Raw genomic sequence first — 27,004 nt, 5'->3', positions numbered from 1 at the left:
AGCTAAATATTTTATGGGCCAAAGATTCAGGGCTACTTGAAATGATGAATTCATCCCTCCAAGGGGTTTTGTTCATGGATAAGAAGTTTGTCTAGGCTTGAGGCACATAATGAAAGGGAAGGTTTAGTCATTCCCTTTATTTTACAGGCTGCCTCCATCCTTCCGTTGCTCATTCACAAATCCCTCGGCACCTCCGTAGGCAGACAGCTCGTAGGTGGATCTGAGGTAGAGGCTGCTGCTAGCATTTTCTACTGCCTCTGTGAGCAGCGGCACGCAGCAGAGCGAGCTCCCTCTTACAGACAGAGGTCAGCTCTGCCGACGGCAGGGTTTGAGTCTCTGCTTATTATAGCAAAGGGAGAGCCAGTGGAAACAGGGAAATTCAGTCCTAAGCAGCAGCCAGAGGGGCCAACTTTATATGAATTAGACATAGCTTCTGGAGAACAAACAGGCCCTCCGGACCCAAGGGTTCAAACCAGCTGCGTGACTCAGCCTTGGTGTAGCTGAACGTGTGAGGAGGAGAGGAGGTTGCCTGCCGCGGTCTCTGCTCTGTACGTGCCTGAAGGGCCAGCACCAAGGGCTTGAACGTCTCAGCCCCTGCAGCCCAGCCTGGCCGCGATGGAGGCTGGGGACCCTGCACGGCCACGGTGCAGAAACGCACTCATCTTCCCCACCCCAGCACAGCGCTTTGCACATCGGCTGATATCTGCTGTGGACATCGACACCCCAAAGTTTGCATACCTTTTTAGTGATAAAATAGAATGCAGGTGCAGATAAAGAACTGTCTCAAAATAGTTCACCCCCAACCCTTGCCCTCGTGCTGTTTGCATTAGCTTTCCCACATGGCCGTTCATTACCTGGCGTGCTGCGGCACCATTGGCAGCCGTACACACCCTCCTTTTTTAAACTGGACTAGAATAAGAAAGCTGAGCACTTAGAGAGGAAGGATTTCTGTGTGGTGCTTCTGAGACTGAAGGTTCTCTCTATGGTTAATGCATCATTCCCCATTACAGTCATTTCCTCTGAAGTAAATGAGATTTTGCCATTATACTTTGTGTTTATTGATATATGTTTCCTAGTTGAATTGACATTCCCTTGTTGCCTTTTTTTTTTCTACCCTGAAATTGCAGGAAGCCAAAAATCCTTCAACAGTAACGAGTTAAGTTCTGTAGCACGCAGAGCTGTGTGCTCTCCCATTAAGTGGGCTGGGGTTAAAATGAGCACCATTTACACATTAATATGTATTCCAGGGCAGCAACACCGGTTCTGCTGTAATGTTTCAGGCTAAGGGGTCAACTGTTTAGCTGGGATGCTTCCTAGCAATATTGTGATACTGTTTAACAAGCGACTGAGTGGAGGAAGACTTTCCTTGTGACTTGACGTTGCAGAGTGTCACAGTGAGGCCTGTGAGGTTGAAGAATCAAAAAAATCTGATTCTCTGTGGTGGCTAAAATACCTGCAGTGCTTTTGGAAGATACTGCTATTAGGCTCTTCCCTAAACCCTCCATCTCCAGACCTGCAGTTGGACATAGCATCTCCCTTGCTCTCTATTCAAAATTGCTATTACGTGCTGCTGTGCATTGTTAAATGATTTCCCTGTACTTCATCTCAGAGGCAGCAGAAGTTAAGAGATTGGGCAACTGGGTGTCTCGAGGGACTACTAATGCTGCACAAAGCTTTTCACCTCCTATCTGAATCCAGCTGCAATTTTTGCATGACCAGAAATGGTTACTGTGTGATGCTGGTTTGGTAGATTCTGAAAAATAAGATATTTTCTGGCTTTTCTTCTTTTCTGGTGCATCTGTGTCACAAAACCACTTCTTACCACTAGCTACAATACTACAGACAACATTTGCTACCCAGCATGAGTAAATCTGAGCACCTAAGCCATAGCTAGTCACCTAATTAAGTGACCTGATTTTCTCAGGAGGAGAATATGTCTTCCAGCTCCCACTGCACTCAGCAGTTGTGAAAATCAGGCCACTTTTTTAAGTGGCCAAACATAGCTGTGACTAGTTTTAAGTACTCAACTTTTTAAAAGTTGATTTGACAGGGCCTCGGAGCTGGAGCACCCAGAGGATGGGTCCTCTCCAGGTTCTGGCTGGTGGATAGAGAGGAGGGTGTTCGGGAGGGATGCAGTGCATGCCCTGTTTTGTGCCTAACCAGAGGCTATCACTCATCATCACCATTCCCAGTGCTAAATTTAAAAAAAAAAAAAAAGAAAAGAAAAGAAAGAAAGAAAAAAAAAAGAGTCTCAGTTTCAGGTCCCATGATAAAAATATACCTTGGCTTTTGTTTGCTTTATGCAGTATTTCCTCCTTGCACTGAAAATTAAATTGGAAAGGGAGTTCATTGTCCCCATGGACGAGATAGGCACCTTTTGAAATCACGCATGAACAAAAGCATGTGGGGCCCAGCCTAATGTTTTCTAACGCCCTTTGGGGTCCCAGGAGCACAAAGGCAGCAGAGAAGGAGCTGCAGTCAATTCCAGCAGAGCTCTATTGTGCGATTTGTTCCAAGGAAACATCAATTCGTTAAGTGAACAAGTCAACAAGGGTGGGTGGCAGAACCGTCTGTCCTGCTAGATTGTGCATGACTCCTTCAGAGATCTGCTCTGGGGTCTGGAGAGAGTAAATAACGAGTGAGAGCCAGCTCGTCTGCCCTCACTTTGCAACAGGAGAAACTGCTCATTTCAAAGCCAGAGCTTTGCTGGGAGGGCATTTTTAATTCACTGCCTTGGATGCAATGCAAACAGACCCACTTCAGTGGCAAGATCTATGGCTAGGAGATTCAAATTTTAGTCGTGTTTTAAAGAGCATAAACAACCTAGGCAAAAGGGGAGTTGAACTGACCAAAGGCAACGTAACAGAAATGGATGACGAAACCAGGGTAGGGAAGATCCGTGGCCGGCCAGCTGAGGCAGCCGGACATTGCTCTGCTCAAGGGGCAGCCTCCCTGAAAGGTTCCCAGCCTGTGCAAGGGGAAAGCTTTTTGCTCTTTGCTCTTGTCTGAACTACTTTTCAAAGCAAAGCAGTGGCTGTTTTGCATAGCGCATCTGAGCCAGACTAGGAAAAGGTCAGAAAGACAGAACAGACCAAACTACGATCTTGACCGTGCAAGATACATCCTTCCAGAAGGCAGGTGCTTGGACTAGCACTTTGCTGATCTCAAATGAATACTGGCAGATAAGGGCAGCAAAATGCTTCAGGAGGAAGTATTTTCATAATCACACGTTTGCAACACAGCCCTTTATTGCAGCATTATCTTTCTGCCTTCCTCTTACTCTCAAAATGAACAAAAATATGTATATTCAAGGGGTGGGGAAGCCGAGGGCAGAGCTGAAACACAGCTGAGTCAACAACACATGTCTACGAGTTGGTGGGTAACATTGCATATTCCTGCATGGTTATCAGAGTGCTTTCGAAAGTCATCACTGCAGACAGAAAGGGCAACAGAAGCGCAGTAAACATCCTACACAGCACTATGGGCAGAAACAAGAAATGCTGGATGGTCCCAGCTGCCCTAATCCTAGAGCCATGGACCCTGGAGTCATGATCCTTTTCCCTCACTTGGACCCGCTTCCTATAACCAACCAGCAGCATCTTCCCGCAGCAGATAACACAGGGTGCATAGTACAGTGATCTTGTCCCTTTGGTCAGACACATTCCCTCCGGCTTAAAAGATGTCAGCAAGTCTTTTGCAGTATTATCAAGCTGTAACATACCATATTTAGTAAGATTAGGTTACGGCTTGGGGCCGGCCAGTGTAAACTAGAAGTTTTCCTGTCCTCAGTCTGATTTTCTGTCGGTAACAGCAGGCAGCTCTGAGACACAGCGTACAACCCACAGAGCGAAAGAGAGGCAGCTGCTTTGGTCAAATTAGCAACGGGAGAATACAACTGGCTGTCTCCTTTGTCAGGCTGTACCCGTGCTCATGCTTCACATGCCGAATGGCAGCCAGCGGGGCTTTACCTTCAGTGGGAGCTGTGCTGGTGCCTGAATGCCTTCCGTGTTGTCTAACGCTGGGAAAGACACCTCTGTCTGCCAGCGCAGCGTGGTGGGTCTGTAGGATGTAGACCCTTTACTGGCGCTGCCCATCTGTAGGATCCCTTCCCCTTCCCTGGCTTCAGGGCACAGCTGCCTGGAGACGCCACTCTTGCCTTCTGTGAAGGCTTCGTGTTCTTCAGACCTTCCTCCACCCACAGCATTTTGCACGAGCGTGTGCCGGTTAATTAGATTAAACCAGCATCCCGTTCATTTTGGCCTCCTTCCTACCACACCTGTAGCACTTGTTTGAGAGCAATACTGCCCTTCTTCCCTTCAGTAGGAAGCTCTGAAATCGCCTATTCATGGGGAATCTGCCTCCTGACACCCAACTGAGGGCCTGACTTCTGCCCCACAACCCTAACATTTCTATCCTTTTCTGCCTCCTTCATTCATAATTTTTGCTAAATATTTATGCCATTTGGATTCTGGGTGAATTCCTCGTTTTGGCAGTCTCTAGTGTTACAAAGCTGAGCTGATCCACAGCTGCATTTCAATGCTGATGTCGAGCATTTGGAAAACACAGTTACGTGCCTACCAGCACTGTGCTGGTTTGTTCTGCGACTGGAAAACTGGCTGAACAGAAGATTTGGGTCTTCCTAGCTGGAGTGAAAAGGGATTTCTAGGCATCCTGAAGGGAAATAAGCAAAAGAGCAATCTCAAGGTACCAAGGACTGAAGGGAGCTAGCAAATTTTGGCAGGTTATTGTAACCTGAAAAATCTCTGGTTTGTGCCCCCTGGTGGCAGTTGAATTTTTCTTGTCCTCTGCTATTGCAATGTCTGCTCTTCCAAACCCAAACCTTTTGATTTTCGTGCTGAGCAAAGAGGTCTTTAAATGCCAGTAGCCGGTGCTTCACTATCCAGAAAAACATCAGGCAAGCAGGGAAAACCCAGAGGTCCGTATCTCATACTTTGAACAGGCTGCATGACTTTGCCCCTCAAACGGAGTACGGCAATTTGACAAGCGGCACGTCCAAAAGAAAGCCCCGGGGCTGAGGGAATCAGTCTGGAAAGTGTATCGCGCAGGTTTCTGAACACACCGTCGCAGCCCTTCCCCAGCAAGGTCCCAAGGTTCAAGCAATAGATGTGACTATACCTGTATAATCCAGCATCACTGAAATATTCTTTTTATTTTGTTCTCTCTTCAGACAAAAAGCACTGGCATCGACAGGTGGAAGAAGTGTTCAAGCAGCATGCGACTGGTTGGTATGAAATAATAAATGTTAAAAAGAGTAAAAGAAATTAGTTAATTTAAGATTTTAGCCATTAGAACGTGAAATGTTTAAACAGGGGCATTATCTGAAAAGCTCTAGCAAAATCAGTGAGATGTTATTTAAGTGCTGTAAATAAGCAATCCAGAAACAGGGGAGAGTTTGTCTGAGGGAGTTTGTGATCTCGAGTAATAGCAAAAAAAGGTGAGAGAAAGGAACCGCTACTCTCCACCCTAGCACCTAAACAGAAAACTGAGAGCCGCCTTTTCAAAGATGTTGAGCAATTTCTAGTGCTCTCCTCCCTGTGTTTTGTACAATGAAAGTCAGAAAGGCAGAAGCAGTGACCCAGGTTAGATCTTCAGAGCCTCAGTCTGAAACTAAAAACCAATTTTCTGTATTATTTAGTAGTGGTAATGGGCTGCAAGTGAGACAGTGCACCTCTCTGCCTGACCTGCCAGAGCCGATTTCTTCCACAGAGGGAGAACAAAAGGGAGTGAGGGCAGGGGAAGCTAATGTTGCTGAAAAAAAAAATATGTCTTTGTTTGTCAATTCAACATGTCTTTCTCCCTCTCAGGCTGTTCTCCCATGTGGGTGACCCATTCCTCGATGACACCCTGCCTCGGGAGTACGTCCTCTACCTGCGCCCCACCGGCCCCCTGGCTCAGAAGCTGTCTGAGTTCTGGCAGCAGTCGAAGCAGATCTGTGGGAAGAACAAAGCTCACAACATTTTCCCACATATCACCCTTTGCCAGTTCTTTATGGTAAACCAGAGCTCCTCTTTCCCTTGCCTTTATGCATGCATTCATGAGCAGCCCTTGCCAGGTCCAGACTGGAGACGTTACACGCTTCATTCAGTCGCTGCAGAGGGTTTGTGCTTGGGAGTTCAGGGGGGTTGTTACCAGAACCGCCTGATGCCTGGGCTTGTTGAGGAGGTAATTGTTTTTTAAGCAGGTTGTTTTCAGGGAAGAGCAGCAGCAGAAGACCAAATTCTCATGATCTCAAGTGATCATTAACATGAGAATAGACAGCGTGTTGGGGGGGTGAGGTTAGCAAGGTTACTTGGGGATAGCTGATCCTGCTTTGAGGACAAGGGAGAGGCAGATGATTTCTAAACATACCTTTTTCTATGACCCTGTGCTTTTTCTCACTGCGTAATAGCAAAGGTAGACGATTCACGCCCGCCCACCCAAGCCTTTCCTTTCTCTACCCAGTGCACTAGAGAGCTAAGCACAGGCGTAAGGAAAGATTCTCCACCTGAGAAATGCTTGTCCCTTTTCCTTTGGCAGTGCGAGGACAGCAAAGTCGATGCTCTCACTGAAGCTCTGCAGGCCACCGTGATGCGGTGGAGATGCAAATTCCCTGCCCCTCTGCCTTTGGAGCTCTACACGTCCTCAAACTTCATTGGGCTTTTTGTCAAGGAAGAAAGTGCTGAGGTGCTCAAGAAGTTTGCTGCAGACTTCGCTGCAGAGGCTGCTTCTAAAGCAGGTGAGTGACTGTGCTGGCAGTTAGAAAGAGCTCACGGCTTAGTCAAGGCTTGGGCATTTTCAGAAACCAACGTTCTGATGATATGAAGAAACAAAGCTCGTGAAGCCAATACCTGATTTTTAAAAGCGGCCTGAAGGCTAAGAGCCCAAGAGGAGCACCCCAGCAGGTGCTTTGGGTTTCAGTGCTTTTTCAGTTGAAAGATCACCTCACACTTAGTCTCAAGTGTTATCTCCTGAAAGGGAAGTTGACATTTGGTGGTTCCTTAACCTTTCAGATAGACGCTCTGTCTGCAAGGCTGAGCATTTCCTGCTCCACTCGCTACCTCAAGCCGCTGTTACAAAACTTTCCTCAGCCATGTAAAGGCTGTGTTTGGTTTTTTGCTCCATTTCTGACATGCAAACAGGGCTCTGTGAGAAGACCTCAAGTACCCTGGCAACCTGGGAGGGAATCTTTTCAAATAGCCCTATCTCAGTACTGACACAGCTGGCTCAGCTGGCTGGTCCTGTACTGCTTTTGGAGGGGGGAACCCATCAGAAGCTGGGAGGGGGGAGATAACCAGACCATTCCGTGCTCCAACGGTCTCTGCTACTGAACGGGCTCTCCAGGTGTCCTCCGATTACCTCCAAACTTGGAAGTCAGAACAGCATCAGAGCGCTATAATAGCTCCCTGACTAATCCTCCCACCCTCCGTCGCTGTAGCGCTCAGCCTAGACTAGTCACAACACAACTGGTTTAGTCCTTCATTATCACAGGCTTATCCTGGACTTTGAGTGCATCAAGATACGGCAATTTCTGAGTCCCTGGGATGCTTCTGTGCTAGACAGGCACCCCATAACACCTTGCAGAACAGCTAGAAGTCTGCTAGGTCAGAGGAAGAGGTACAGACGTGTGGTAGGTTCACTGCACCTCTGAAATGCACTGCTTTCACCTGACAGTGACCTAGAACTTTTCTTCCCTTTAGAAGAGGGAGGAAATGGCTGTTATCTTTACAAATGCACATTTTGGAAGGCAGCAACAAGCACAGAGGCATTAGGCGGGTCCAAGGACTGCTGCAGCCACCTGAGGATTGTACAAGTGTTCCCCTGCACGGCATAGACGTACCCTCCAAACCAACACAGTCAGAAGGGGCAATTCTTACCCCAAAAACACTGATCCAGAAGAAGGAAGCATCAATGGCTCCCAGCAAGCTTCTACCCCTGCAACTGCTCCAATTCAGACAAACTGGTCTTTCTTAGGGGAAGCCGATTGCTGCATTGCAGTCCACAGCTTGGTCAGGTTATCACATTAAAGTCTCTGGGGCTTTTTCAGAGATCCAGAGCATATTTTCTCTTGCAGATCAAAAAAAAAGATGGATGAGCTTGCAAAGCTACCCCTGGCTGGCACTTGGAGCCAAGTCCTTGAATAGCTGCAATTTTGACTGAATAATCAGTCAAATTTAATTGCAATTTTTGGTTGAATAAGCAAGAATAAATTACGTGCAAACAATGTATCCTACGATTTCCACATCTACTGGAAGAGTCCCAATATTTCACATACTTTCACCTTTCTGCTTGCTGGAATCTTTTCCTAATAAAGGTTCTTTTTCTGCAGGATCATTTTGACTCATTATCTTATCAATGTCTGTTTCCACAATTTTGGAGTACTTCACCCTCAGTGGGCAAACTGGTAATCCAACTAATGTCCAGGGAGGAGATTTAATCCACTCGCGTGAACCTGTAAATTCCATGGATTTGTAATTGCTACTGTAGGAGAGAGAACAGAGGAGGGAGAGTAAAAATGATGATTTTTAACTTGCTTATTTTGGAAAGATCCTTATCTGCTAATGAAAGAAAGGACACCCCTTTCCTGGAAAAGTGTCCTTTTTGGGAGAAGACCCAGTGGGTTCAAAATTACAATAATTGTTCTCACACCATCCAGAAACCCGTTGTTTTCTGAATGCAAATGAGTTTTGGCAGTTTGGCAAGGATGCCTTGTCTACCACCCTGGTGTGACTCAGGACTGAAGCAGACCACAAATCTCTAATAATTTGATCCAAGGTGCAACATGTATAGGGACCTCACGTTTGACTTCCCCAAAGCCTTTTCAGAAACTGCCCTACAATTTGTTCCACTTGAGCTATCTTTAAAAGTTTGGCTCCCAGCTCCCGTTCAGAGGCAATAGACACTCTTACAGCTTCGGAAAGCTGCTAATCTCGACAGTCATTTGTTGTTAACTGACATCTTCTCGTTGCAGATGTTCACGTGGAGCCCCACAAGAAGCAGCTCCACGTGACGCTGGCCTATCACTTCCAGACCAGCCACCTGCCCACACTGGAGAAGTTAGCGCAGAACATCGATGTCAAGCTGGGCTGCGACTGGGTCGCCGCGATATTCTCCCGAGACATACGCTTCGTTAATCATGAGGTAAATTTTTGGACCTTGTTTCAGTCCAAAAATTAAAAAAAAAAAGAGAACGTGGCAGAGTCACGGGCTGTTTTAGCTGCGTTTGCAGCTCGAGAGTGCTCACGAACTGCGAGCTGAATGAGGATTCCCATGTCTGCTGCTGCATGGATACACAGTGCAGACTATACAGACGTTAAGGAATTTGCCTCAGGTCTCACAAGGACACCCAGAACACAGGTCTCCCACATCCCACCAGTCGTCTTAACAAACAGACCATCTTGCCTTTTTTTTTGCTTTTTACTCATACTGTCTAGACTTGCTATTTCACCCACCTCATTTCTTGCTTCTTGCAGGAACCATGTCCTGCTAGATTAATTAATTCTAACAGTGACTCTCCTGTTAGCTCACCATAAGCTGGTCTGATCTCTCAAGAACCAGGCCAGTATCTTAACCTGACTGCTATCCATTTCTGCTGTACAGACTTGACGTTATTATTAATCATAGCATTTAGTTTCATCACGTAAGAAGCATTTACCCTCCTGGCCTATATACTTCAATTACTCATATGGATTCTATAACTGCAGTATCTAAGTATCTTAACGTAGGTTTCTTAATAATGTTGCTTTCCAACACAATATACAGAAAAAAATGTATTCTTTCCAATTTCTAGATTGGGATCTTGGGCATAGAGGAACAACGTGTGAGATTCATCTCACCTCCCCGTAAATATCCCCAAGTTAGACCTCTTAAGTCTGAGCCAGTCTGCGGCTCCCTTTGCTCTGAGGTTTGGTGCGGAGAAGCAGGCACCTCCAGAAAGTGAGTCACCTGACCCACACAAGATGTCTATCTCAGGACAAGATGAATCAACTTCTGGAGGAGGGAACCTCCAGAAGGTGCCTGCTCAGGCTTAGGCAGCTAACTAGACTCCTGAGGTTGGGATGATTAACCCCACCGAGGTGCATTGTGCAGAATCAAACACCCAAAACCTGTGGCGGAGTGGGAAAAAGTTATTTTAGTCCAGCTTACAATACACCACAGAGTAAACAGATGCCAAAGCTTCTGGAGAGCTGAATTCTCTCGTGCAGAGCACTCTGAGCCAGCCCAGGCCACGCTTCCCATGCGTGACAGCCTCCTTTCCTATCCAAAGAGTCATCTTGTCCTTTAGAAGCTGCAAGTAGTCAACACTATCACTGATTGCGAAGGGAGCTGCTGATGAAAACCAGCTCACATCTTTGCATATATCTAACTTCAGGCAGCCATGTGTGAAAGTTTTGGCCTTGTGGTATCAGGTGACAGTGACTAGTTTCCATCTTCCTTTGAAGATACCACAAATAGTCTAGGAGGATTAGTGAGCAAACAGGCTGACACCACCAGGAGATCAGAGCTGCTCAGCAGATTATGGTTTTTCTTTGTGTGATGCCATTGCAGAAGTTCGGCTTGGCCAGGGACAATAACATGTTTGTTCTCCTTTTGAATGGGGGACTGCTGTAGCCATTTCCAAGGGAAGTTACTGATAGACATTTAATACGTGTGGAGTCCTCATGCTCCAGTGAAGACAAGATTACAGAATTATACTCACTGATCTTTCCCCCACCTTTTAACTTAATCCTGTTCATGTTAGGAAATACAAAGAAAACAATGTGGCCACATCCCCGTATTTCTCACCACCTGCGTTTTTTCCTGTGCATTCTCATGAACAGTTTTGAGAGCAGGGTGTCACAGATTCAAACCTATTAGCCGCCCAACAGCGTCTCTGCCCTGTCTTCAAAAGCAACAGCAACAAGGAGAACTGCTCTTTCAGATCGAGCACGAGTAGGTAAACCAAAAATGGTCACTGACCACTGGAGCTGTGTAAATTCCAGGTCCCAATAAGAATTTGGTTCCGTTTTTAAGAGGGAGCTTAGATTTAAGCACACAGTCATATTTTTGCTCGCTCTAAAAAGTCATGCCCCCTTTCCCTCCTAGTTATCAAAGACAGGACTGGAATAAAGGGGAAAGAAGGAGTAAATACCAAGAAAAGCTTTCCAACAACAGAGTGGGAAGTGGCAGGAATTCCCTGAAGGTAAAGTTTCCTGGATAAAGCACAAAGTGATGCATTACAAGGAGAGCTGTTCACACCTTGCCAAGGTTAAAGGTCCAGTATGGGAGTGCTCCTGCCCCGCTCTGCTAAAGGTTCCCTTCCATTAACAATCCTTTCATTCATTTGTGCTTCTGTTTCTCCCCCAGACTCTGCAAGTGATCTATCCTTACACCCCCCAGAATGATGATGAACTGGAGCTGGTCCCAGGGGATTTTATTTTCATGTCCCCAGTGGAGCAAACCAGTACAAGTGAGGGCTGGATTTATGGCATTTCCCTTGCAACTGGCTGTTCTGGGCTACTGCCTGAAAATTACATCACGAAGGCGGATGAATGTGGGACCTGGGTGTTTCATGGGTAGGTAAAGCTGCTCAGTCCAATTTCTGTCTCTGTAAAAAGGGAGCTCAGCAGCTGGGATTTCACCTGGGTAAGTGAAGAGTCCTCCAGGGCTGCTGAGAAGGTCGCTTGGGGGAAACGTACTGGCACACAAAGCCCCATCTCATAAGCAAAGGAAGAGCAGATGCTATCCCTGTGCATGGGGTTAGAGGATGATGTGATTTATTTAGCTAAGATGTTACAGCAGCTATTACTCATAGGATCGCTGCTGCTGGTTAACGGAGCTGGAGCAGATGGCCGCTGTAGAACCACTGCTGTGTAGACACCTCTGTGGTGGGACTAGGGTAAGGAAGGTTTAAATTTGAGCATTAATTTGGGAAGCAAGATCTGCTGTGTATAATTCCCCAGGGAAAAGGACTTGGGATCAGCAATGTTTCTTACGATACTTAGCAAGATTTTCAGAAGCAGTTAGTTGCCTGCCTGCTGTTGGCTTCAATACGAATGCAGAACAAGTTTTGAGTAAGATTATACCTTATACCTCTTGATTTTGATGGGAATTAGTTAAACAGCAATAAATAACTAGTGCTTGAGGGGTGGGTCTGGGCACTCCTGCAAGGCTCTCTGCATCTCTAAGCACCCAAACACCTTTGACAAATCTGGAGCATAGGGAGCAGTTTGTTTGTATGAGCACAAGCGGAGAAGGAGAGGGGAGAGGCACGTTCCTGCCTGCTGCCCCCCTGCTAAGCACCATGCAGGTACAGAAGTTCGATTACGGTCACACCAGCAAGCAGGTTAGTTACAAAGGGAAGGGATGGAGGTAGAGAACAAAACACAGACAGTTTGTATTTCAAATTTCAGTGGGCAAACATAACCCATGGGGAGGGTCTCTGAGCAGAAAGGGAAAGCATTCGGTAGCCCATGTCAGCACAGGACAGCCAGAGGAACTGACCTAACTCGGCGCTTAGTAGAAACTGATCCAACAACTCCTCAAATAAAGCAAAATGCAGCAAACAAAAAGAGAAAAAAGCGCAAGCAGGTTTTTTTCTTTGCCTGTGACTTTTCAGGCTTAACACATGCAACGTGGTGAATGACAGACGGAGAGCAGGCACAGGGCAGTCGTAGCTCGCAGGCTGGCTTCCAGATGTGACTGCCACCAACCACTGCCCTTCTGTAAACCAGCCCTGACTTAGCCCTGAGTCCTCCCCAACCCAGAATTCCATCAGGCAGGGACAAGCATAGCAAGAGATCACTCATTTACCCCTCTTGTCACAACCATCTGTTCCTTTTTTGCCTGCCCTCTGAGAAATGGACACCACTAATAAAGGGCTTTAATCCATGCGTTTGCCAAACAGAGCAAACGTATCTATACCAAGTCTGTCACCATCAAACTTCAACTCAACTTTCATTATGAGGAAAGAAAAGACCTCCAGTAACCACGGCTTAAAGAAATGAGAATGAAGAGACATGAGCAAAGTCAATCAGAGAGTTTGTATGTAGACAGGACTTAATCCACACCCTCCAGTCTCCAATCCAGCAAGACCATCCTTTCTTCCCCTAAAATTTGCCAGCCAAAATGGTTTCAGGTCCACATACACTGCAGCAGCCTGCTCCAGTGAATTCTGCTTTTTTTTCTTACAGTGCCTGGAAGGGTTTTGAGGCCTAGGGACTAGCATGGGAAAGAATCACTATTGCAGCAGTAACTAGAAGGAGAGCCAAATGTTTTGTAACTCCAGCACCTCTGCCTCCACACAAGCAACGAAAGGAAATGCCCCTTCCCTGATTACTGCTGAAGACTATAAATCATGAATTGGAGCATGCAATATGGAGCATTTATCAAAAACATTATTACATACCCGGAAACAGTCTCATTTTACACAACAGCTTCCCGCAGAGAATATTAGGTTACAGAATGTCATTTGGTCAAAACAATATAGCAAGTTAAGGACAACCTAAGCCCCACTGCCGTCTAGGCCATGGTATTCATGGTAGGATCCTTGTAGTAAGAGAAGAACGGCGCACAAATATCTTCATTTCGTAGACATGAAAGTAAGCATGGCAGTACTCACCAGGACTGCAGGAGAACAGCCGTGGTGCAGGAGATGGGACCCAGCTCACGGTGTTGGGACCGAGGCTGCTGCTGGCGAGCGATGCTGTCGTCCTGGGGGCTGGTTTGTGCTGCCTCTGCGTACACAGCCACGTCCTGTTCCATCCCTGCAGAGGAAGAAAGAAATAACAGCCATGGAGCTTTCCCTCCTAGTCACAAGAGACTGCATTCTTCAAGTGAAAATCATGCATTATTGAGATCATCACGAAAGTACAGCTCACTCTGGGCTGCAGCACCCTGGCTATACCACGCAGGAGATGTGACAGGCAAAATGCTATTCTGGGATATTTGATCAAATCTCTAATACACCAAAATTAGATTGCTAGCACATTCCACCTGAAAAAGGTTTTCCTGTTGCACTGTTCAAGTGAGGCAGAAGCTGAACTGTGGCCTTTGCAGGACATGGGGTTTATGGCTAACATCCACATAGTGCTTCAAGAGCTCTGCCCGGCACACAGACCTTCCTGGCTACCACTGGACGAACATAAACCAGAAAGATGTCCCTGCCCTATAGTAAGGTCTGTACCCCAGCTGCAGACCAACAGGCTGCCATCACTAAGAAGACAAGCTCGATGAGCTATTTAATAGAGGAGGACAGGCTTTGCCTTCAGGGCAGAGATACTGCCCATGAAACCAGGTTGTGTCTTGAGAGACTCCAGGTCTGAATCCTTTCCCTGTCTACTAAAAATAGGAATGGTATCACTTCTATTCCGCAAACCCCAAGGATTTTCCGTACACCTAAACTACATTTCTTTGCTGGCTGTGGCACATCCTTGCATGATTTCTTCTCATGCCAAGGACTGGACCTGCTGGTAACAGTGAGGAGAAACATTCGATCTCTGATCAGTGCTGTCGGTTGGAAAATAATCAAAGATGAATTGCTTCAGCATCCCACGCAACACAACACAGATCCTAGGTCTGTGTAACCCATTCGTGCTATCCCTTCAGTAAGGGTATGCGAGTGAAAAATAACCTTTCTGAAACAAGCACTGGACTCTCCTTTGGGGAGCGACCGGCTGTGTTTGTATCAATGTCAGGAGATGTGTTCTGAGTGAGCCTAGGAGAGGACCTGGCCATAGGTATGTTAAAAACAAAATACTTTTTCCCCTGTATGGTATCAAAGTGGAAATCCTCTCCTGGTAGCAGCAGAAGCTGAAACTACAGGTTTCAAGTGAAACTTCACTGCTCAGGTGAGCTGAAACTACTTGGAATTAATCCAAACTACAGATCCAGTATTAAAGATATATATGTATATCTACCTTAAAAGCTCCCCAGCAAATTGCTTTCAGGGTATTTTGGAAGTTGCCTTTTGTGCCTGAAAATTAGTGGCCTGCCAAGTCAAAAAAAGAAACCTTCCACCCTCAGCACACAGAGCCCAGAGGAAGTGGGAAGCCCAGTGAAGGTACAAGAATTTACTTGCCCCACAGAAGCCACAAAAACCAAGCATTCAAGACCACGGGGCTCTTCACATGTGCATGTAAAGGCATATGGCAGAAGTAAGTGTGCTATCGTTGTATCTGTGGACCCAGCACCACCCAAAAGCTAAAACTTGTGGTGGTTCTCTGCACTGCTTTTCCATTACCAGCAAAGCCAGAAATAGTCGCCTCCTCTGTCCCACAATGGATAGAAGCGCTGTAGATATTACACAGCAGTCTATTTCAGCTCCCCGTGAGATGCCAAAGCTATTCCTTGCCCCCTTAATAAGCCTGAGAAATCAGACTTGGCACAAGTAGCAGGGGGAGGAAAAACAGCCCTAATTTTTCTAGCTATATTTGGGCCTCAGTAGGTTTTTTTCCACTCCATCTTCCTCCCATTCTGCGACAACGGCTGGTTCATTTTCCCTGGGGATCCCTCTCCTCTAGATAATGATGAGTGATGTGGCAGAGGAGTCTTTTCCTACACAGAGCTGAGGACTAGCGCTGTCGTGCCATGACAGAGACCCTTTCTCCATCCTCTGCTGCAGCATCTCCATTCTTCAAGGGGCCTTTCCTGACTGGGAGGACATTGCCTCCAGGGACACAGCAGTATCACTGGCAGAGCAGTGAAGGCAAGGCATCATCCAGAAGACAGTAGATGTTTTTGTCTGCCTTCAGTCTCTGTTTGCCAAGGAGAGGAACCACAAGCCTTTGGGAAAAGCTTCCAAACAATGACCTATGCTTAGAAGATGACTAAGCTGAAATAGCTTCAGCAGTTTCTGTTTTCCAGCAACATCAAGGAGATACCACTGAAGTTAGGCTGGTGGCTCTCCTCCAGACACAGCAAGATAGTATCCCTTTGCCTCATCATTATTCACAGCGAACCCTAGCATTTATAAGTAGATAGCACAGCATCTGTGGCCTTTTAATAAGGGCTTAGAGAGAAAATAAGCCTCAGAAATTGTGCAGCAGTTCCTGCGGGTAAAGGGATGAGGGGTAACCAAACAAATCCTTAGTATTCTCCAGGCCAGCATCCTTAAAAGACTGTCATATGGGCAAAGCGGGAAAGGGCTGAGATAGGATGAGGGGTTGGAAGCTGCAACACAGCAGTAAAGACAGAGGGCTCAGGCTCAGGATCCACTTTGTACAGCAATAGAGATGGGGCCTAGCTAAGAAATTCAGATTCTTCTCATATTGAGATATTCAGGTCTTCGGGTCAGTGAGGATGAATCTGTGCTAGCTGCACCCACACTCCAGGCTGACCACGTCATACAGTGATAAATGTCTGTTCATGCTCCCTGCTCAGGGCTTAGCACACGCTAATGCACTCGGGCAGCCTTTGGATCAGAGTTGGCCTTATCCTGCCAGCTGGAAGTGTGGTCCGAGCATACTTCTGCCTGCAATATATCACACGCATGTATTCTGAGGAGGAGGGTTAGACATGATTTCTCACCTCAGCACCCGCTAATATTTCCCTCAGCTTATCCACAAAGCTCTCCTGCCTACATTTAACTCCTTTTCAAGATCCACCACCCCTGTTGCATCTCGGAGCCGTACCATGCCTAACTCAGAGATATTTGCTGCCCTGACCTCTGATGCTCTACCTGCATTTGGACAAGGAGAGGAACAGTTCCGTGGAGCAAGCCCAGTCCTTGTTGGGAGCTCACCATGAATAAAATAAATAGAATTGTAAAAATCAGTAATGCTAGAAGGTCAGGTCTGAAAGAGCACAAGCAGGAGGCCTGGCTGCTGCTTCACGCTGTTGGATGGGGATCAACAGTGCTGACCCCAGCACGGCTGGTCCTCTCCTCCTCCTCCCCTTGCCTGCCAGCGCTTCTCTGCAGGGCACCTTCACCTGACCGAATAAGCCAGTAGCTTGGTCTCACCCTTGCACCCTAATTCCACCAGATAAGGGACCAACATTAGGACCAACAGTGCGGTATTTTTTTCTTCTGTAAACTGGTGCAAATCTTATGATCTCGCAGAAGATCAGTTCTTTACAAAAATGCAGATGACCTATTTTTGTTGCACTGGTAGAGGCGCTTGGTGTTATTTTAACAGCTATGAAAGCCCTCTGAGATTTTTTCCTAACTAGGTGCTAGTCAGGAAGCAACTTCTGACATCTTTAAGGCACTGAAAAATGCAAGCAAAGGCAACTATTTCTGTCAAAGTAAATGACCATTTACATTAACTGACAACATTTTTTTTAAATTACTAAGCAAACGTAACCCATACAATGTAACCGAATCAGCAGAGGGTCACTGCAGCTTCTGTAATTGCCTGTCAGAGTTTACTCCTGAGGGTCTTAGTCAAAGTCCTTGAATGTCTGGGCATTCAGAGGGACCATCATTAGATAAGCCCCTTCAGGGAGAATGGGATCTATCCCTTTGGCTACACTTAACAGGAAGCACTGGTGAGAATAAATTCCCACTGTAGATGGGAAACGGAATAGACAGCACTGAAAAATGTAGAAACAAGAAGGCAGACTGAGTGTGCCATGTCCCTACCAGGGGATACAAGCGATTTTGTGCACAGGAACCCTGAAAACTGCCCAGCGTGAGAGACAGGGCTGTGCTCCAGCTTTCTACTGAAGCAATGGTTGATGCCGCAAAGGTGAGTGAAAACTCCCTGCAGCCATCAGTTTCCAAACTTTGGTCCGCAAGACCATGGTAAGTAATGTGCAGCTGGTTCCCAGATGATGGTAGTGAGCATCCTGTGGCTGCGAGGAAGGTCTTGGCATTTTCCATGAGAATATTTGAGGGCTGACAGAGCCTCGCAGACCAAAGTTTGGAAACTATTGTTCTGTGAAACTGTTTCTAAGGAAACAGAAAGCCTGTTGAGCTGGGATTTGTCTCTTCATCTGTGTACATCACCTAGCAAGGTGCTCTCCAGGCAGCTCTAAAATACAATAATAATGTCATAACATGACAACAGTAATTATCATCGGTTCCTGAAGACTACAGAAATGTCCTTACTGCAGCCTGAGCGCACAAAGTCCAAAGCATTCCCAAAGCCAACATCTTTCTATTTTTGGCAGGTCCTACTCAATTCTGAATACTACATCTTCCCCATCCCTTCAAGCCTTCACTGATGGAGCTCTGGAAAGACGACAGCAGGAAGACCAAGGACCTGGGGACGCGGGGCCACTCACTATCATCTGCCAGAACGTGCAGGTAGGGACCCCCACACACATATAAATCACACAAAGTTTTAGTGGCAAGTTTCCTGACAACTTATCCTCTGATCTCCTTTCACCACCTTCATCAGAAGTTGCAAGTTAAAGTTCTCTACAAGCTTTTGAATGACACAATTAACCACAGAAGATATCGCTGTGGCCAAACCTGCTCTTAGCATGGGGCGGCATTGCCCCATCCTCTGCTCACTTTAGCAGTTTTATACCAGCATAAATTTACCAACTTCAGAAGAGTTTCCCGAACCCGCGTTTGCACTAGGGTAAAGCAAGAGGTGCCTGGCCCTGACTCCCATTCGTAAATCAGATCTCAGAAAAACCCTTGCACTTTCATGAAGGTCAAACATCCTGTAATTTTTCTTCCAGCCCCTGAGAATAACCAGCCAGCCAGGGCCTCAGAAACGCTGCCTGTTTGTCTGCAGACACGGGGAAAGGATGGATGTCGTTTTTGGGAAGTACTGGTTGTCACAGTGTTTTGATGCCAAAGGTGAGTCGGCTCCCGTGGGTCTCTCAGGCTCGAGGTTTAGATGAAGGAAGGAGAGTGGCAGCTGCCTGGGGCAAAGCTTAGATGGAAGCTCTGGTTTCCTAACACAAACCATTGCTTTGAGCAGTTAGGAGTAGCAGAGCAGCTCGGTGCAGAGCTCTGCGCTGGCAGGGCTGCAGGCAGAAGCAGAAACACAAGGCAAGGAGTAAATACTACATTTGCTAATATTTGGGAAACTATTGCAGGAAAGATCACATTAAAGTAACATTGCCAAAGAGCATTTTCATTTGGAAATGAAGTCATGATGTTAGTAATCAGTGTCCAGTGCAAACATCTACTACCATCAGGAAAATCTTTTGCATAGCTGGCTCTTAGTCCTAAATGAAAATAACACCTCTCCACGTACAGTTCAGAGTGCCTTTTGGGGCATAAATTGGAGTTTGCAACCCAGTAATGTGCTTGAGTTTCAGACTATAGTTAACAGGCTGTAACTTCAAGCTCTGTTAGCATTAGAGCTGATCGGAAATTTATCAAAAGTCTTTTTTCTATTCAAAAAATGCCAGTATCTTGTAGTCAAAATCATTGGAAAAAAGGATGATTTTACAATTACTTTCTGTCTAAATTATATTTGAAGAGCTCTGACATTTTAACCTCCTGTAAAAGTATAACATTTGAGGTTTCATTTGTTGTGGGATGAAAATTACTCTCCTTTGGGGCATTAAATCTGTCCTAAAGATAACTTTAAAAACATTAGCAACGTTCTCTGCTGATTTTGAACTGATACTTCATTTTGTCAGATTCCTGATAGTTTTGCATGGGAATAAACTGCTCGACAGCCAGGTCTAGGCAGCACCTGCAAGGTGCAGACGTTGTGGTGGAAGAGGGTGGAGACAGGCGTGATGCTCTCTGCCTCTCTCTGATCAAATAATTCCAGCAACTGCTTCTAACCTTGCCCTCACAGGAAGGTATATGCGTAGTAACCTGAATATGCCTCACAGCTTACCTCAAAGAAGCGGCGGTTTCAGGGATTATGAAAAAGATGCGCCAATCACCGTGCTGGGCTGTACGCAGGCAAGGCTTGTTGGTAAGTTGTCCTCAGCAGACAAAAGCTTGCCCAGGAAGCTTTGTTATCTTCCTCCCACACACCCAGCCAGAGAAAGAGAAAGTGCAAGGCAGAAGAAAAAACAATCGGGTGCCCTGAACTAACAGGATTTAGACATTGCAAGAACCTTTGCAAAGTCCCTTCACCTTTCTCGGCAAGCCCCCTCTTGCAAAGGAAACCTTGTCTCCTTCAGCTGCCGCAGCTGAGGAGAAGACAAAGCACAAAAGCTAGGGCATGGTATGAAATCAGAGCCATCAGCAGCCCAGTTGCAGAGCATTTGCTGCCGCCCTGTAAAGGTGCTGCACTGGAAGACGCTGATATTACCAATGTTGGTGAGAAATGCAGCAGTGTGACGGTCACCTCGTGCAAAATATGCTTTCTCCTTGACTTTGACAATCTTAAATTTTGACCTGCAGTTTGCTGCACCAATATACTTTTATCAGCCTGTCTGGCTTTATGTTTATGTGGCAAAAACACAGTCCAAATTATTTCCAGTGTTCTCCCACCACCCCATCCTTGTCCCTGACTTATGAGCCCATTGGTTTGTGTATAGACAGAAAATCATTTGGTAGTCAAAGAGCACATATTGAGTATTGCGATTAGGTGAACCCAGCCCCTTAAAGACATGAGCTTCGGAGAGCAGTACTTAGCATTTTCTCAAATTCAAATCCTTTAGAGTACTTCGTGTTGGTCATATTCAAACTAGGGCAGCTAAAATTATACTTGCTTTTTAAACAAAAATAAATCACTGTACAACAGCAGGATGCTCAGACTCCCGGCCACATGGCATCAGGGTTCACAATATGCACATAACAGAAGGCGAATCTGGGAGCAATCACAGCACACTTTGCTGGTATCATTAAATGGGTCCGAGTACGCAACTGCATACGTGACCCAGACGCCATCAACCTGCCAGCGCGGCTGCAGCGTGCCAGCCATCTGCAGGCAACCGCTCCCCGCTGCAGCGGCACAGACTCGACCTTGACGATTGCCGGAGCCATAATTCCTCTGACGACTAAAGCAAACGAGCTTCCCCGTGTCGGAGGGCTGTTAGATGTGCCGCTCCTTCTAAATTACCCCACTTCTCTCAAGAGATTTATAGATCGGTTTGACATGGTTATAGCCATCATTAAACAGACGAAGTCAAGGTTAATCACCCCTTCTTGCTCCCACTTCTTTGTCCTGCCTCTTCAAATATAACAAAAATATAACTCTTTCTTACTACAAGTCTGTGCAATGCTGAGCAGATTCCTGTTCTCATTTGGTTCCCTTAGGCATTGCAAGAATATTAATAACCCTAATAGTGGAGTTGATTCTTATCTCATTTTCAGTGATCTTCCACCTGTGTAATGAAATGGTAATTTATACTAGTGAAGAATTGAGCCAATTGAATTAAGTTGGGTTTGAGTTAAGTTGAATCATTCTGATTTACGGCTTATAAATGAAATGAAATTAAATTCAAGCTCTCTACAATTTTTCTCAGCACACTGTTTGCTTTTTGGCTAAATCTAAGAGAAGCAGAAACTGAGCAAAAGCTGCTGTGATTTCTTTGCATACTGGTTAAGTACCTAGGTGCACGTGGAGCAGCACACACAGAAAAACGTATCCCCGTTCCACAGCTGTGCACATCACAGCACCCAACACGCTGCTGAAATAAAATACGATGGGTACACATACTTCCCAAAACACAAGCAGTGCAGCTGGGAAGCTGCTTTAGCTCCTTGCTGGGTGGCAGATACCCCGCACGCTGCTGTTGCTGTTACAAAGTCATTTGTCTGGTTTTATTCACGGGTGTTGAAACTTGCTTGCAGGTGAAGCCTTGCTAGAAACTAATACCATTGTAGACTACATCTACAGCTCCCCATCCCTACGGTGTGTACAGACAGCACACAATATCCTGAAAGGTAAGAACCCAATGAGCAGGAAAGGCTGCATTCTCCTCGCTTTCTGGGAAAAACACTGCCAACCGGATAAAAGGGCTTGACATGGGAGACCCAAGTAAATGGTACCTTTGGGTGAGGGTTATTTCCGTAGGAGTTCACATCCTATTAGCGCAACACTGCCCTTAAGGAGCCCTTTTCTAATTGCACAGTGTGACAAGCGCTTAGGCAAGCGCTGTGCTGGCCCTAACACCAGCTGCTGGTCAGGGTTGGGTTTATTGCCATCCCTGCAGAAGCCAAAGGTGCCTTCAGGAGGGTGGACACGTCCAGCTCAGCATGCCCTGCACCCTTCCCTGCTCACAGTCCTGCAGCTGCTCGTTGCTCTGTGCTCCCACAGCAATTGCTACCACCAAGCAACTTGCTTACCCCAGTAAGAATAATTTACTGCAGAAGCTGGGAAGGGGAGTAGTGATAGAGGCATGAGATGCCCCAGCATTGGAAACACTCAAAAGCCAGCTCCAAAATACAGTCATGCCTAAGTTCAGTATATTACATGTAGCTGCCGGCCCAAGGTTTACATTCCCTGGCATACATATGCCAAGTACATATATTAAATACTTCATCTTTCATACCTGCTATTAATCAACTGACTACTTAGAGAGGAAAAAAATAGTTTACAATCAAACTGAAGTATTAAAGCTGCAAAGTCTTGCTGCCTTCCTCCCCAGCTACTTTTATCGATAGGTGGTCTCCTTTCTCCCTTTTCCAGGTATGCAACAAGAGAACAACCTGAAAATTCGAATAGAGCCAGGCTTGTTTGAGTGGACCAAGTGGGTCTCTGGGAACACACTACCTGCCTGGATACCCCCCGTGGATTTAGCTGCAGCTACTCTAAGCGTTGATACAACCTACAGGTAGCAGAAAGGGGGGTGAGAGGGTCTTGCGTTGCTTTTTGGCTTTGTTTTTGAAGAGTAACACTCTGCTGAGTTTTTCAATTTAAGCAGTGACTGGAAAAGCTGCTGAGGCTCCCAGAATAAACTTAGAGCAGGCTTGAGGCTGCTGTGTTGAACATGACCTGAGAGTGGCTTACTATAAAGCAAATTTCCCAGATCACTGGTAAGGTCCAGCTATGTTACTGATCATGGAGCTCCTCTTTCCAGTACTCCTTCCATCCTGGGCATCTTTCAGGTGTCCAGGAAACCCTCAAAGTATTTTTGTTTGTTTTAACCCTTTTCCTAAAACTTAGGAGTTTGGGCTCAGCTAACAGAACTAGTTTTGCTGGCTCAGTTCCCTGACCATCCTGTTCATAGACTGAACCGGATCCTGGGCTCATTCACACCTGCCCTTCCATTCCCCAGAGGAAAAAACTTGTCTGTCTTTCTATTACTATATACATTACTATATTACTGCATTACTATATACATTAATATGGTGATGGATCTTAATTGTAAATTTTGCAGCACCCTGGGGAACATGTTTACATCTGTCAGGAATTCAGGGTCTCCTGTGACATCAAAATTCAGAGGTTTTCTATCAAAGAGCTAAACCCTAAGCATTTATCACTTCTCAGCAATTACATCTGAAACGTTTTTAGTGGAAAAAATTGCAGGTTTCTGACTCAGGTTTTCATGGTATTCAACCCAAAAACAGTTGGTGAAAGCAAACAAAGCAAACGCCTGGTTAAAAAAACATTTGAATGGCAAATGGATAAGCACCACCGATCTTTCCTCCCGCTTTGCAGAAAAGGGAAACGAAGATAATTCGCTCGGCTTTCAGAGGCCCCGACAGAGCCGCTCCAAAAGCGCAGAGCTGACCTTTCCAGAGCTCGGCATCTTTCCAGCCACCCCTGCGGCTGCACAGATCAGTCCTGGTGCCTGGTTCAGCTCCATTTCCCGAACTCACGCCCTTGGTGCCAGCCTCTGCTGCTTTCCTTTTATCCAGCCACATGGCCGTACCTCTGTGTTCCCAGTGTCATTGCCAAGAAACACCGTGGGGCTGCTGGGAGCAACCTGCAGCCTGAGTCTGGAGGGAAACTCAAGACTCTTGTGACTCCCCAGTGAAGCATCGCAGCCACGGTGCCCTCCAGCCTAACACACAAATGCTTTTTACTGTAAGCTGCAGAGAGAAAGGCTAAATAAAACCCAGCAGAAATAGTCATGTGGCAAAGAATAGACAAGATGATCTGTTCGGGCTTCCTACTCTCAAATTTATGATTCATTTATACAAGCCAGACTCAAAGAGCTCCCACAAAGAAGGAAACTCCAGAAAGGTCACACGGTTCCAGTCCTCCACCGCACCTCACTGCTGAACTATCTGTATCGCTATGACTTGTTGCAGAGACTAGCCCTTTCTATCTAGTGTGAGTCTGAGCACTGTCTGAGCAATCTCAGATAAAAGCAAAACATTTATAATACGCACATAGTATACATACACAGGAGTTCCACCTACACGGGCTTGGTGACAAATATTTTGTGGCTGGGCTTTCGTGGTTTATGGTATCACCAGAAACACTGGTGTTTCCCGGTGTCCCAGCGCACCCATGTGTTCACAAACCCTCAAGCGGAATAAGCAGCTGAAACATTAAAAAGAAAAACAAGGAAAAAAATGTAAAGGAAAAAAAACCCTGATTTTTTTAATACCTAATTATACCCTAAACGACTTGCGTTGCATCCTTTTGGTCTGCAGCTAAAATTCCAACACTCTGAGGATATCTAAATAGAAGTCCTTACACTGTATTTATCCCTGGAAGGGCATTGCATGGCTAACACTCAGCAGAGCGGCTGGACCACAGGAGAGCCTGCTTCAGAAACTACGTGCCTTCTGGGAAGACCATAACAAATATTCTCAGCACAAGAAAAGAGCCTGCTCTTGTGTGGCCAGCTGGTGAGGTGGGGGACTGAGACACAGCCCTCCGGGTGCGCTCTGTCTCCTCTCACGAGGGCAATTCCTGTAGATGCATCAGATCACTGGATGGAGGGAAAAGTTAGGTCTTTCCCTTGCACCGCGGCACGGAAGTACAGCCGCCTGCTTCCTATCCCTTCTCTGTGCACATCAGCCTACTCCAGCTGATACAATTGGCCCGAGTCCCGCCAGGCAATTCACTGAAACGCCCTGGCCTGGGAGGAGGCCGGCTAATTCCAGGCATTTCCCAGCAATACAGCTTTACAGATGGCCAAAGCAGCAGTTTGCCTCTGCCCTTCACCATCAAAGCATGAGCAGTGAAGAGAGCCAGCATCTGCCTTCTCCACGCTCCACGTTTCTCCCTGTACCTGCCCGGTCTCCTCAGACAGACACAGATGTTGTCGGCCCACCCTCTAAGCTGGAAGCCGTGCACAGCGCAGACCCCAGTCTGGCAAAGACGGCTTGGGCAGTGGCTTGTCGCGCTGCTGTGACCGCACAGCTCCCAGCCAGCAGAGCCGACCCGTCTGCCCGCGGGCGGCTGCGCCCACACCGTCCTTGTCCCGCTGCCCCTTCCTGCTCACCCACTCCTGCTGGGTACGGGTTTTGTTCTCCTGCCGCTCACTAACTTTATGTGGGTGGGCGAGCGCTGAAATCTCCTAATCAACGGACACACGCGTAAGTAACCACGAAGTGGCATCGTTATTGCCGCATGCCATTGCAAAAGTAACACAAGCATAATCAGCGTGTCGTGTGCTGCCTCCACGAACTGGTCCACATTAGAGGAAGAAGTTATCATTTTTCCCAGCTAACGGAAATATCTTAACGCAGGAACGGTAAACATCTCGATCTTGAAGTTTAAAAATCATCATAGTGGTCCTGACACAAGATGCGGTTCTGGGGATTTGGGGAATTAGAAGAGTTAAAGAAACAGATACTTTCAGATGAATCATAACTTGCACTTAAAACTTTATCACTTCTTCCAATTTACCATACTTGTTTTTCTGCTCACAGACCTCATATTCCTGTCAGCAAGTTAGTGGTTTCTGAATCTTATGATACATACATAAGTAGAAGCTACCAAGTAACAAAAGAAATCATCAGTGAATGTAAAGGCAAAGGTAAGTGCGACAGAGGGAGTGAAAAACAAGACAGGCTCTCTGGGGCGTGAATGCCAATATTCCCGACCAGTCTTTCCCTCTTCAAGGGGATGAACCCCCATGTCTGAGTCTCTCATCCCCTCTCCCAGAGACATTGGGAACTCCAGGTTCAGCTGTATGTCTCAGAACCATGAGTTCAGATACGCTCAGCTTACGAGAAATGTCCGTAAGCTTCAGTAGCAGAAGTATTTTAGGGATCCCTACCCGATGCAAGCTATCTGTTTCTCAAGGGAGTAAATAAGCCATTCGCACTCTGCTGTCTGTTACCAGCATCAGATGGGGCGTCTTCCATCCTCTATCTGAGCTACTCTTCTGAAATATATACCCATAAAGACTGTAAACATTTCTCCAAACACAATATTGAAATAAAAGAAATCTCTAGCTTCTATTTTCCATTCACAATATAGGAATAGGATGTTTCTAAGTTCTGGTGATTTCACTAATTTCATTTCACTGATCCGTCTCTACATTCTAAACCTTTTATTCTAATCGTTTGCCCACAAACCTCGATAGCACAGCATGACATTTGTTGTAAAGGATCTTGGAAATAGAAATCTAAAGCAATTGCTGTGGAAACCAGCAACTGAAATTAAAGTGCTTGTTTTAGTCAGAATTAATTTGGGCTTAAAAGAAAAGTATTCGCTTCACAAAAAGCTGAAATCTCACTGGAATTCTTGTTTTCTTCAGAAAGCCATTTTAAAACTAAGTAGCGCTGAGTCAACCGTTACCCTGAAAACTGAGAAATGCTCTAAATATGTACTGAACCATGCTTTTTCCCTCATATATACATCGTTTAGTGTGTTGTTATATGATAAACTGAACCCATTTTGAATATTTTAAATGGTTAGCTTGATCTTGGGCACCAGTCCCTAACGCTGGCTTCATCCCTCTCCTCAGCCTGCGTTTCTCACTTTATTTCAGGAAATAACATCCTGATAGTGGCACACGCGTCCTCCCTGGAGGCTTGTACCTGCCAGCTCCAAGGGCTGTCGCCGCAGAACTCCAAGGACTTTGTACAGATGGTCCGAAAGGTAATTACCACCAGCCAGGAGTACAGCTCGCTGGCTTTACAAAGAGAAAAGAAATTTGCAATCTGCTTAACCAGGCAGAGGACGCTTTGTTCCTCCCGTCTGATCATTCTGCCCATTACTGAGTTTCATCCATTTCAGAAGTCATGAGAGTAAAGCAGATGGTAAGAGGCCTATCTTCAAGTGCCCATTCTGTAAGTGGGCACCTGATC

The 27,004-nt window shown here is 46.2% G+C and overlaps 1 protein-coding gene across 2 annotated transcripts in view; it reads left to right on the top strand.

The window, feature by feature from the left end:
* Positions 1-27,004, top strand: part of UBASH3B (ubiquitin associated and SH3 domain containing B) — a 76,756-nt gene that overhangs the window by 44,336 nt on the left and 5,416 nt on the right. The window contains exons 2-13 of one of the 2 annotated variants that reach the window (XM_082330606.1): positions 5,189-5,242; positions 5,826-6,012; positions 6,538-6,736; positions 8,969-9,138; positions 11,344-11,552; positions 18,088-18,223; positions 18,607-18,727; positions 19,686-19,808; positions 21,638-21,730; positions 22,476-22,620; positions 25,619-25,725; positions 26,686-26,795. In XM_082330606.1, coding sequence (XP_082186732.1) covers positions 5,189-5,242; positions 5,826-6,012; positions 6,538-6,736; positions 8,969-9,138; positions 11,344-11,552; positions 18,088-18,223; positions 18,607-18,727; positions 19,686-19,808; positions 21,638-21,730; positions 22,476-22,620; positions 25,619-25,725; positions 26,686-26,795 — 1,654 coding nt within the window. Of the gene's footprint in view, positions 1-5,188; positions 5,247-5,825; positions 6,013-6,537; positions 6,737-8,968; positions 9,139-11,343; positions 11,553-18,087; positions 18,224-18,606; positions 18,728-19,685; positions 19,809-21,637; positions 21,731-22,475; positions 22,621-25,618; positions 25,726-26,685; positions 26,796-27,004 lie in introns of both variants that reach the window. The other variant, XM_082330607.1, reaches the window with a different exon arrangement.

The sequence above is a fragment of the Platalea leucorodia genome (assembly GCF_965183815.1).
Source record: "Platalea leucorodia genome assembly, chromosome: 20".
Lineage (NCBI taxonomy): Eukaryota > Metazoa > Chordata > Aves > Pelecaniformes > Threskiornithidae > Platalea > Platalea leucorodia.
The sequence above is the reverse complement of the archived record's forward strand: the minus strand, read 5'-3'. Positions and strand labels throughout refer to the sequence as shown.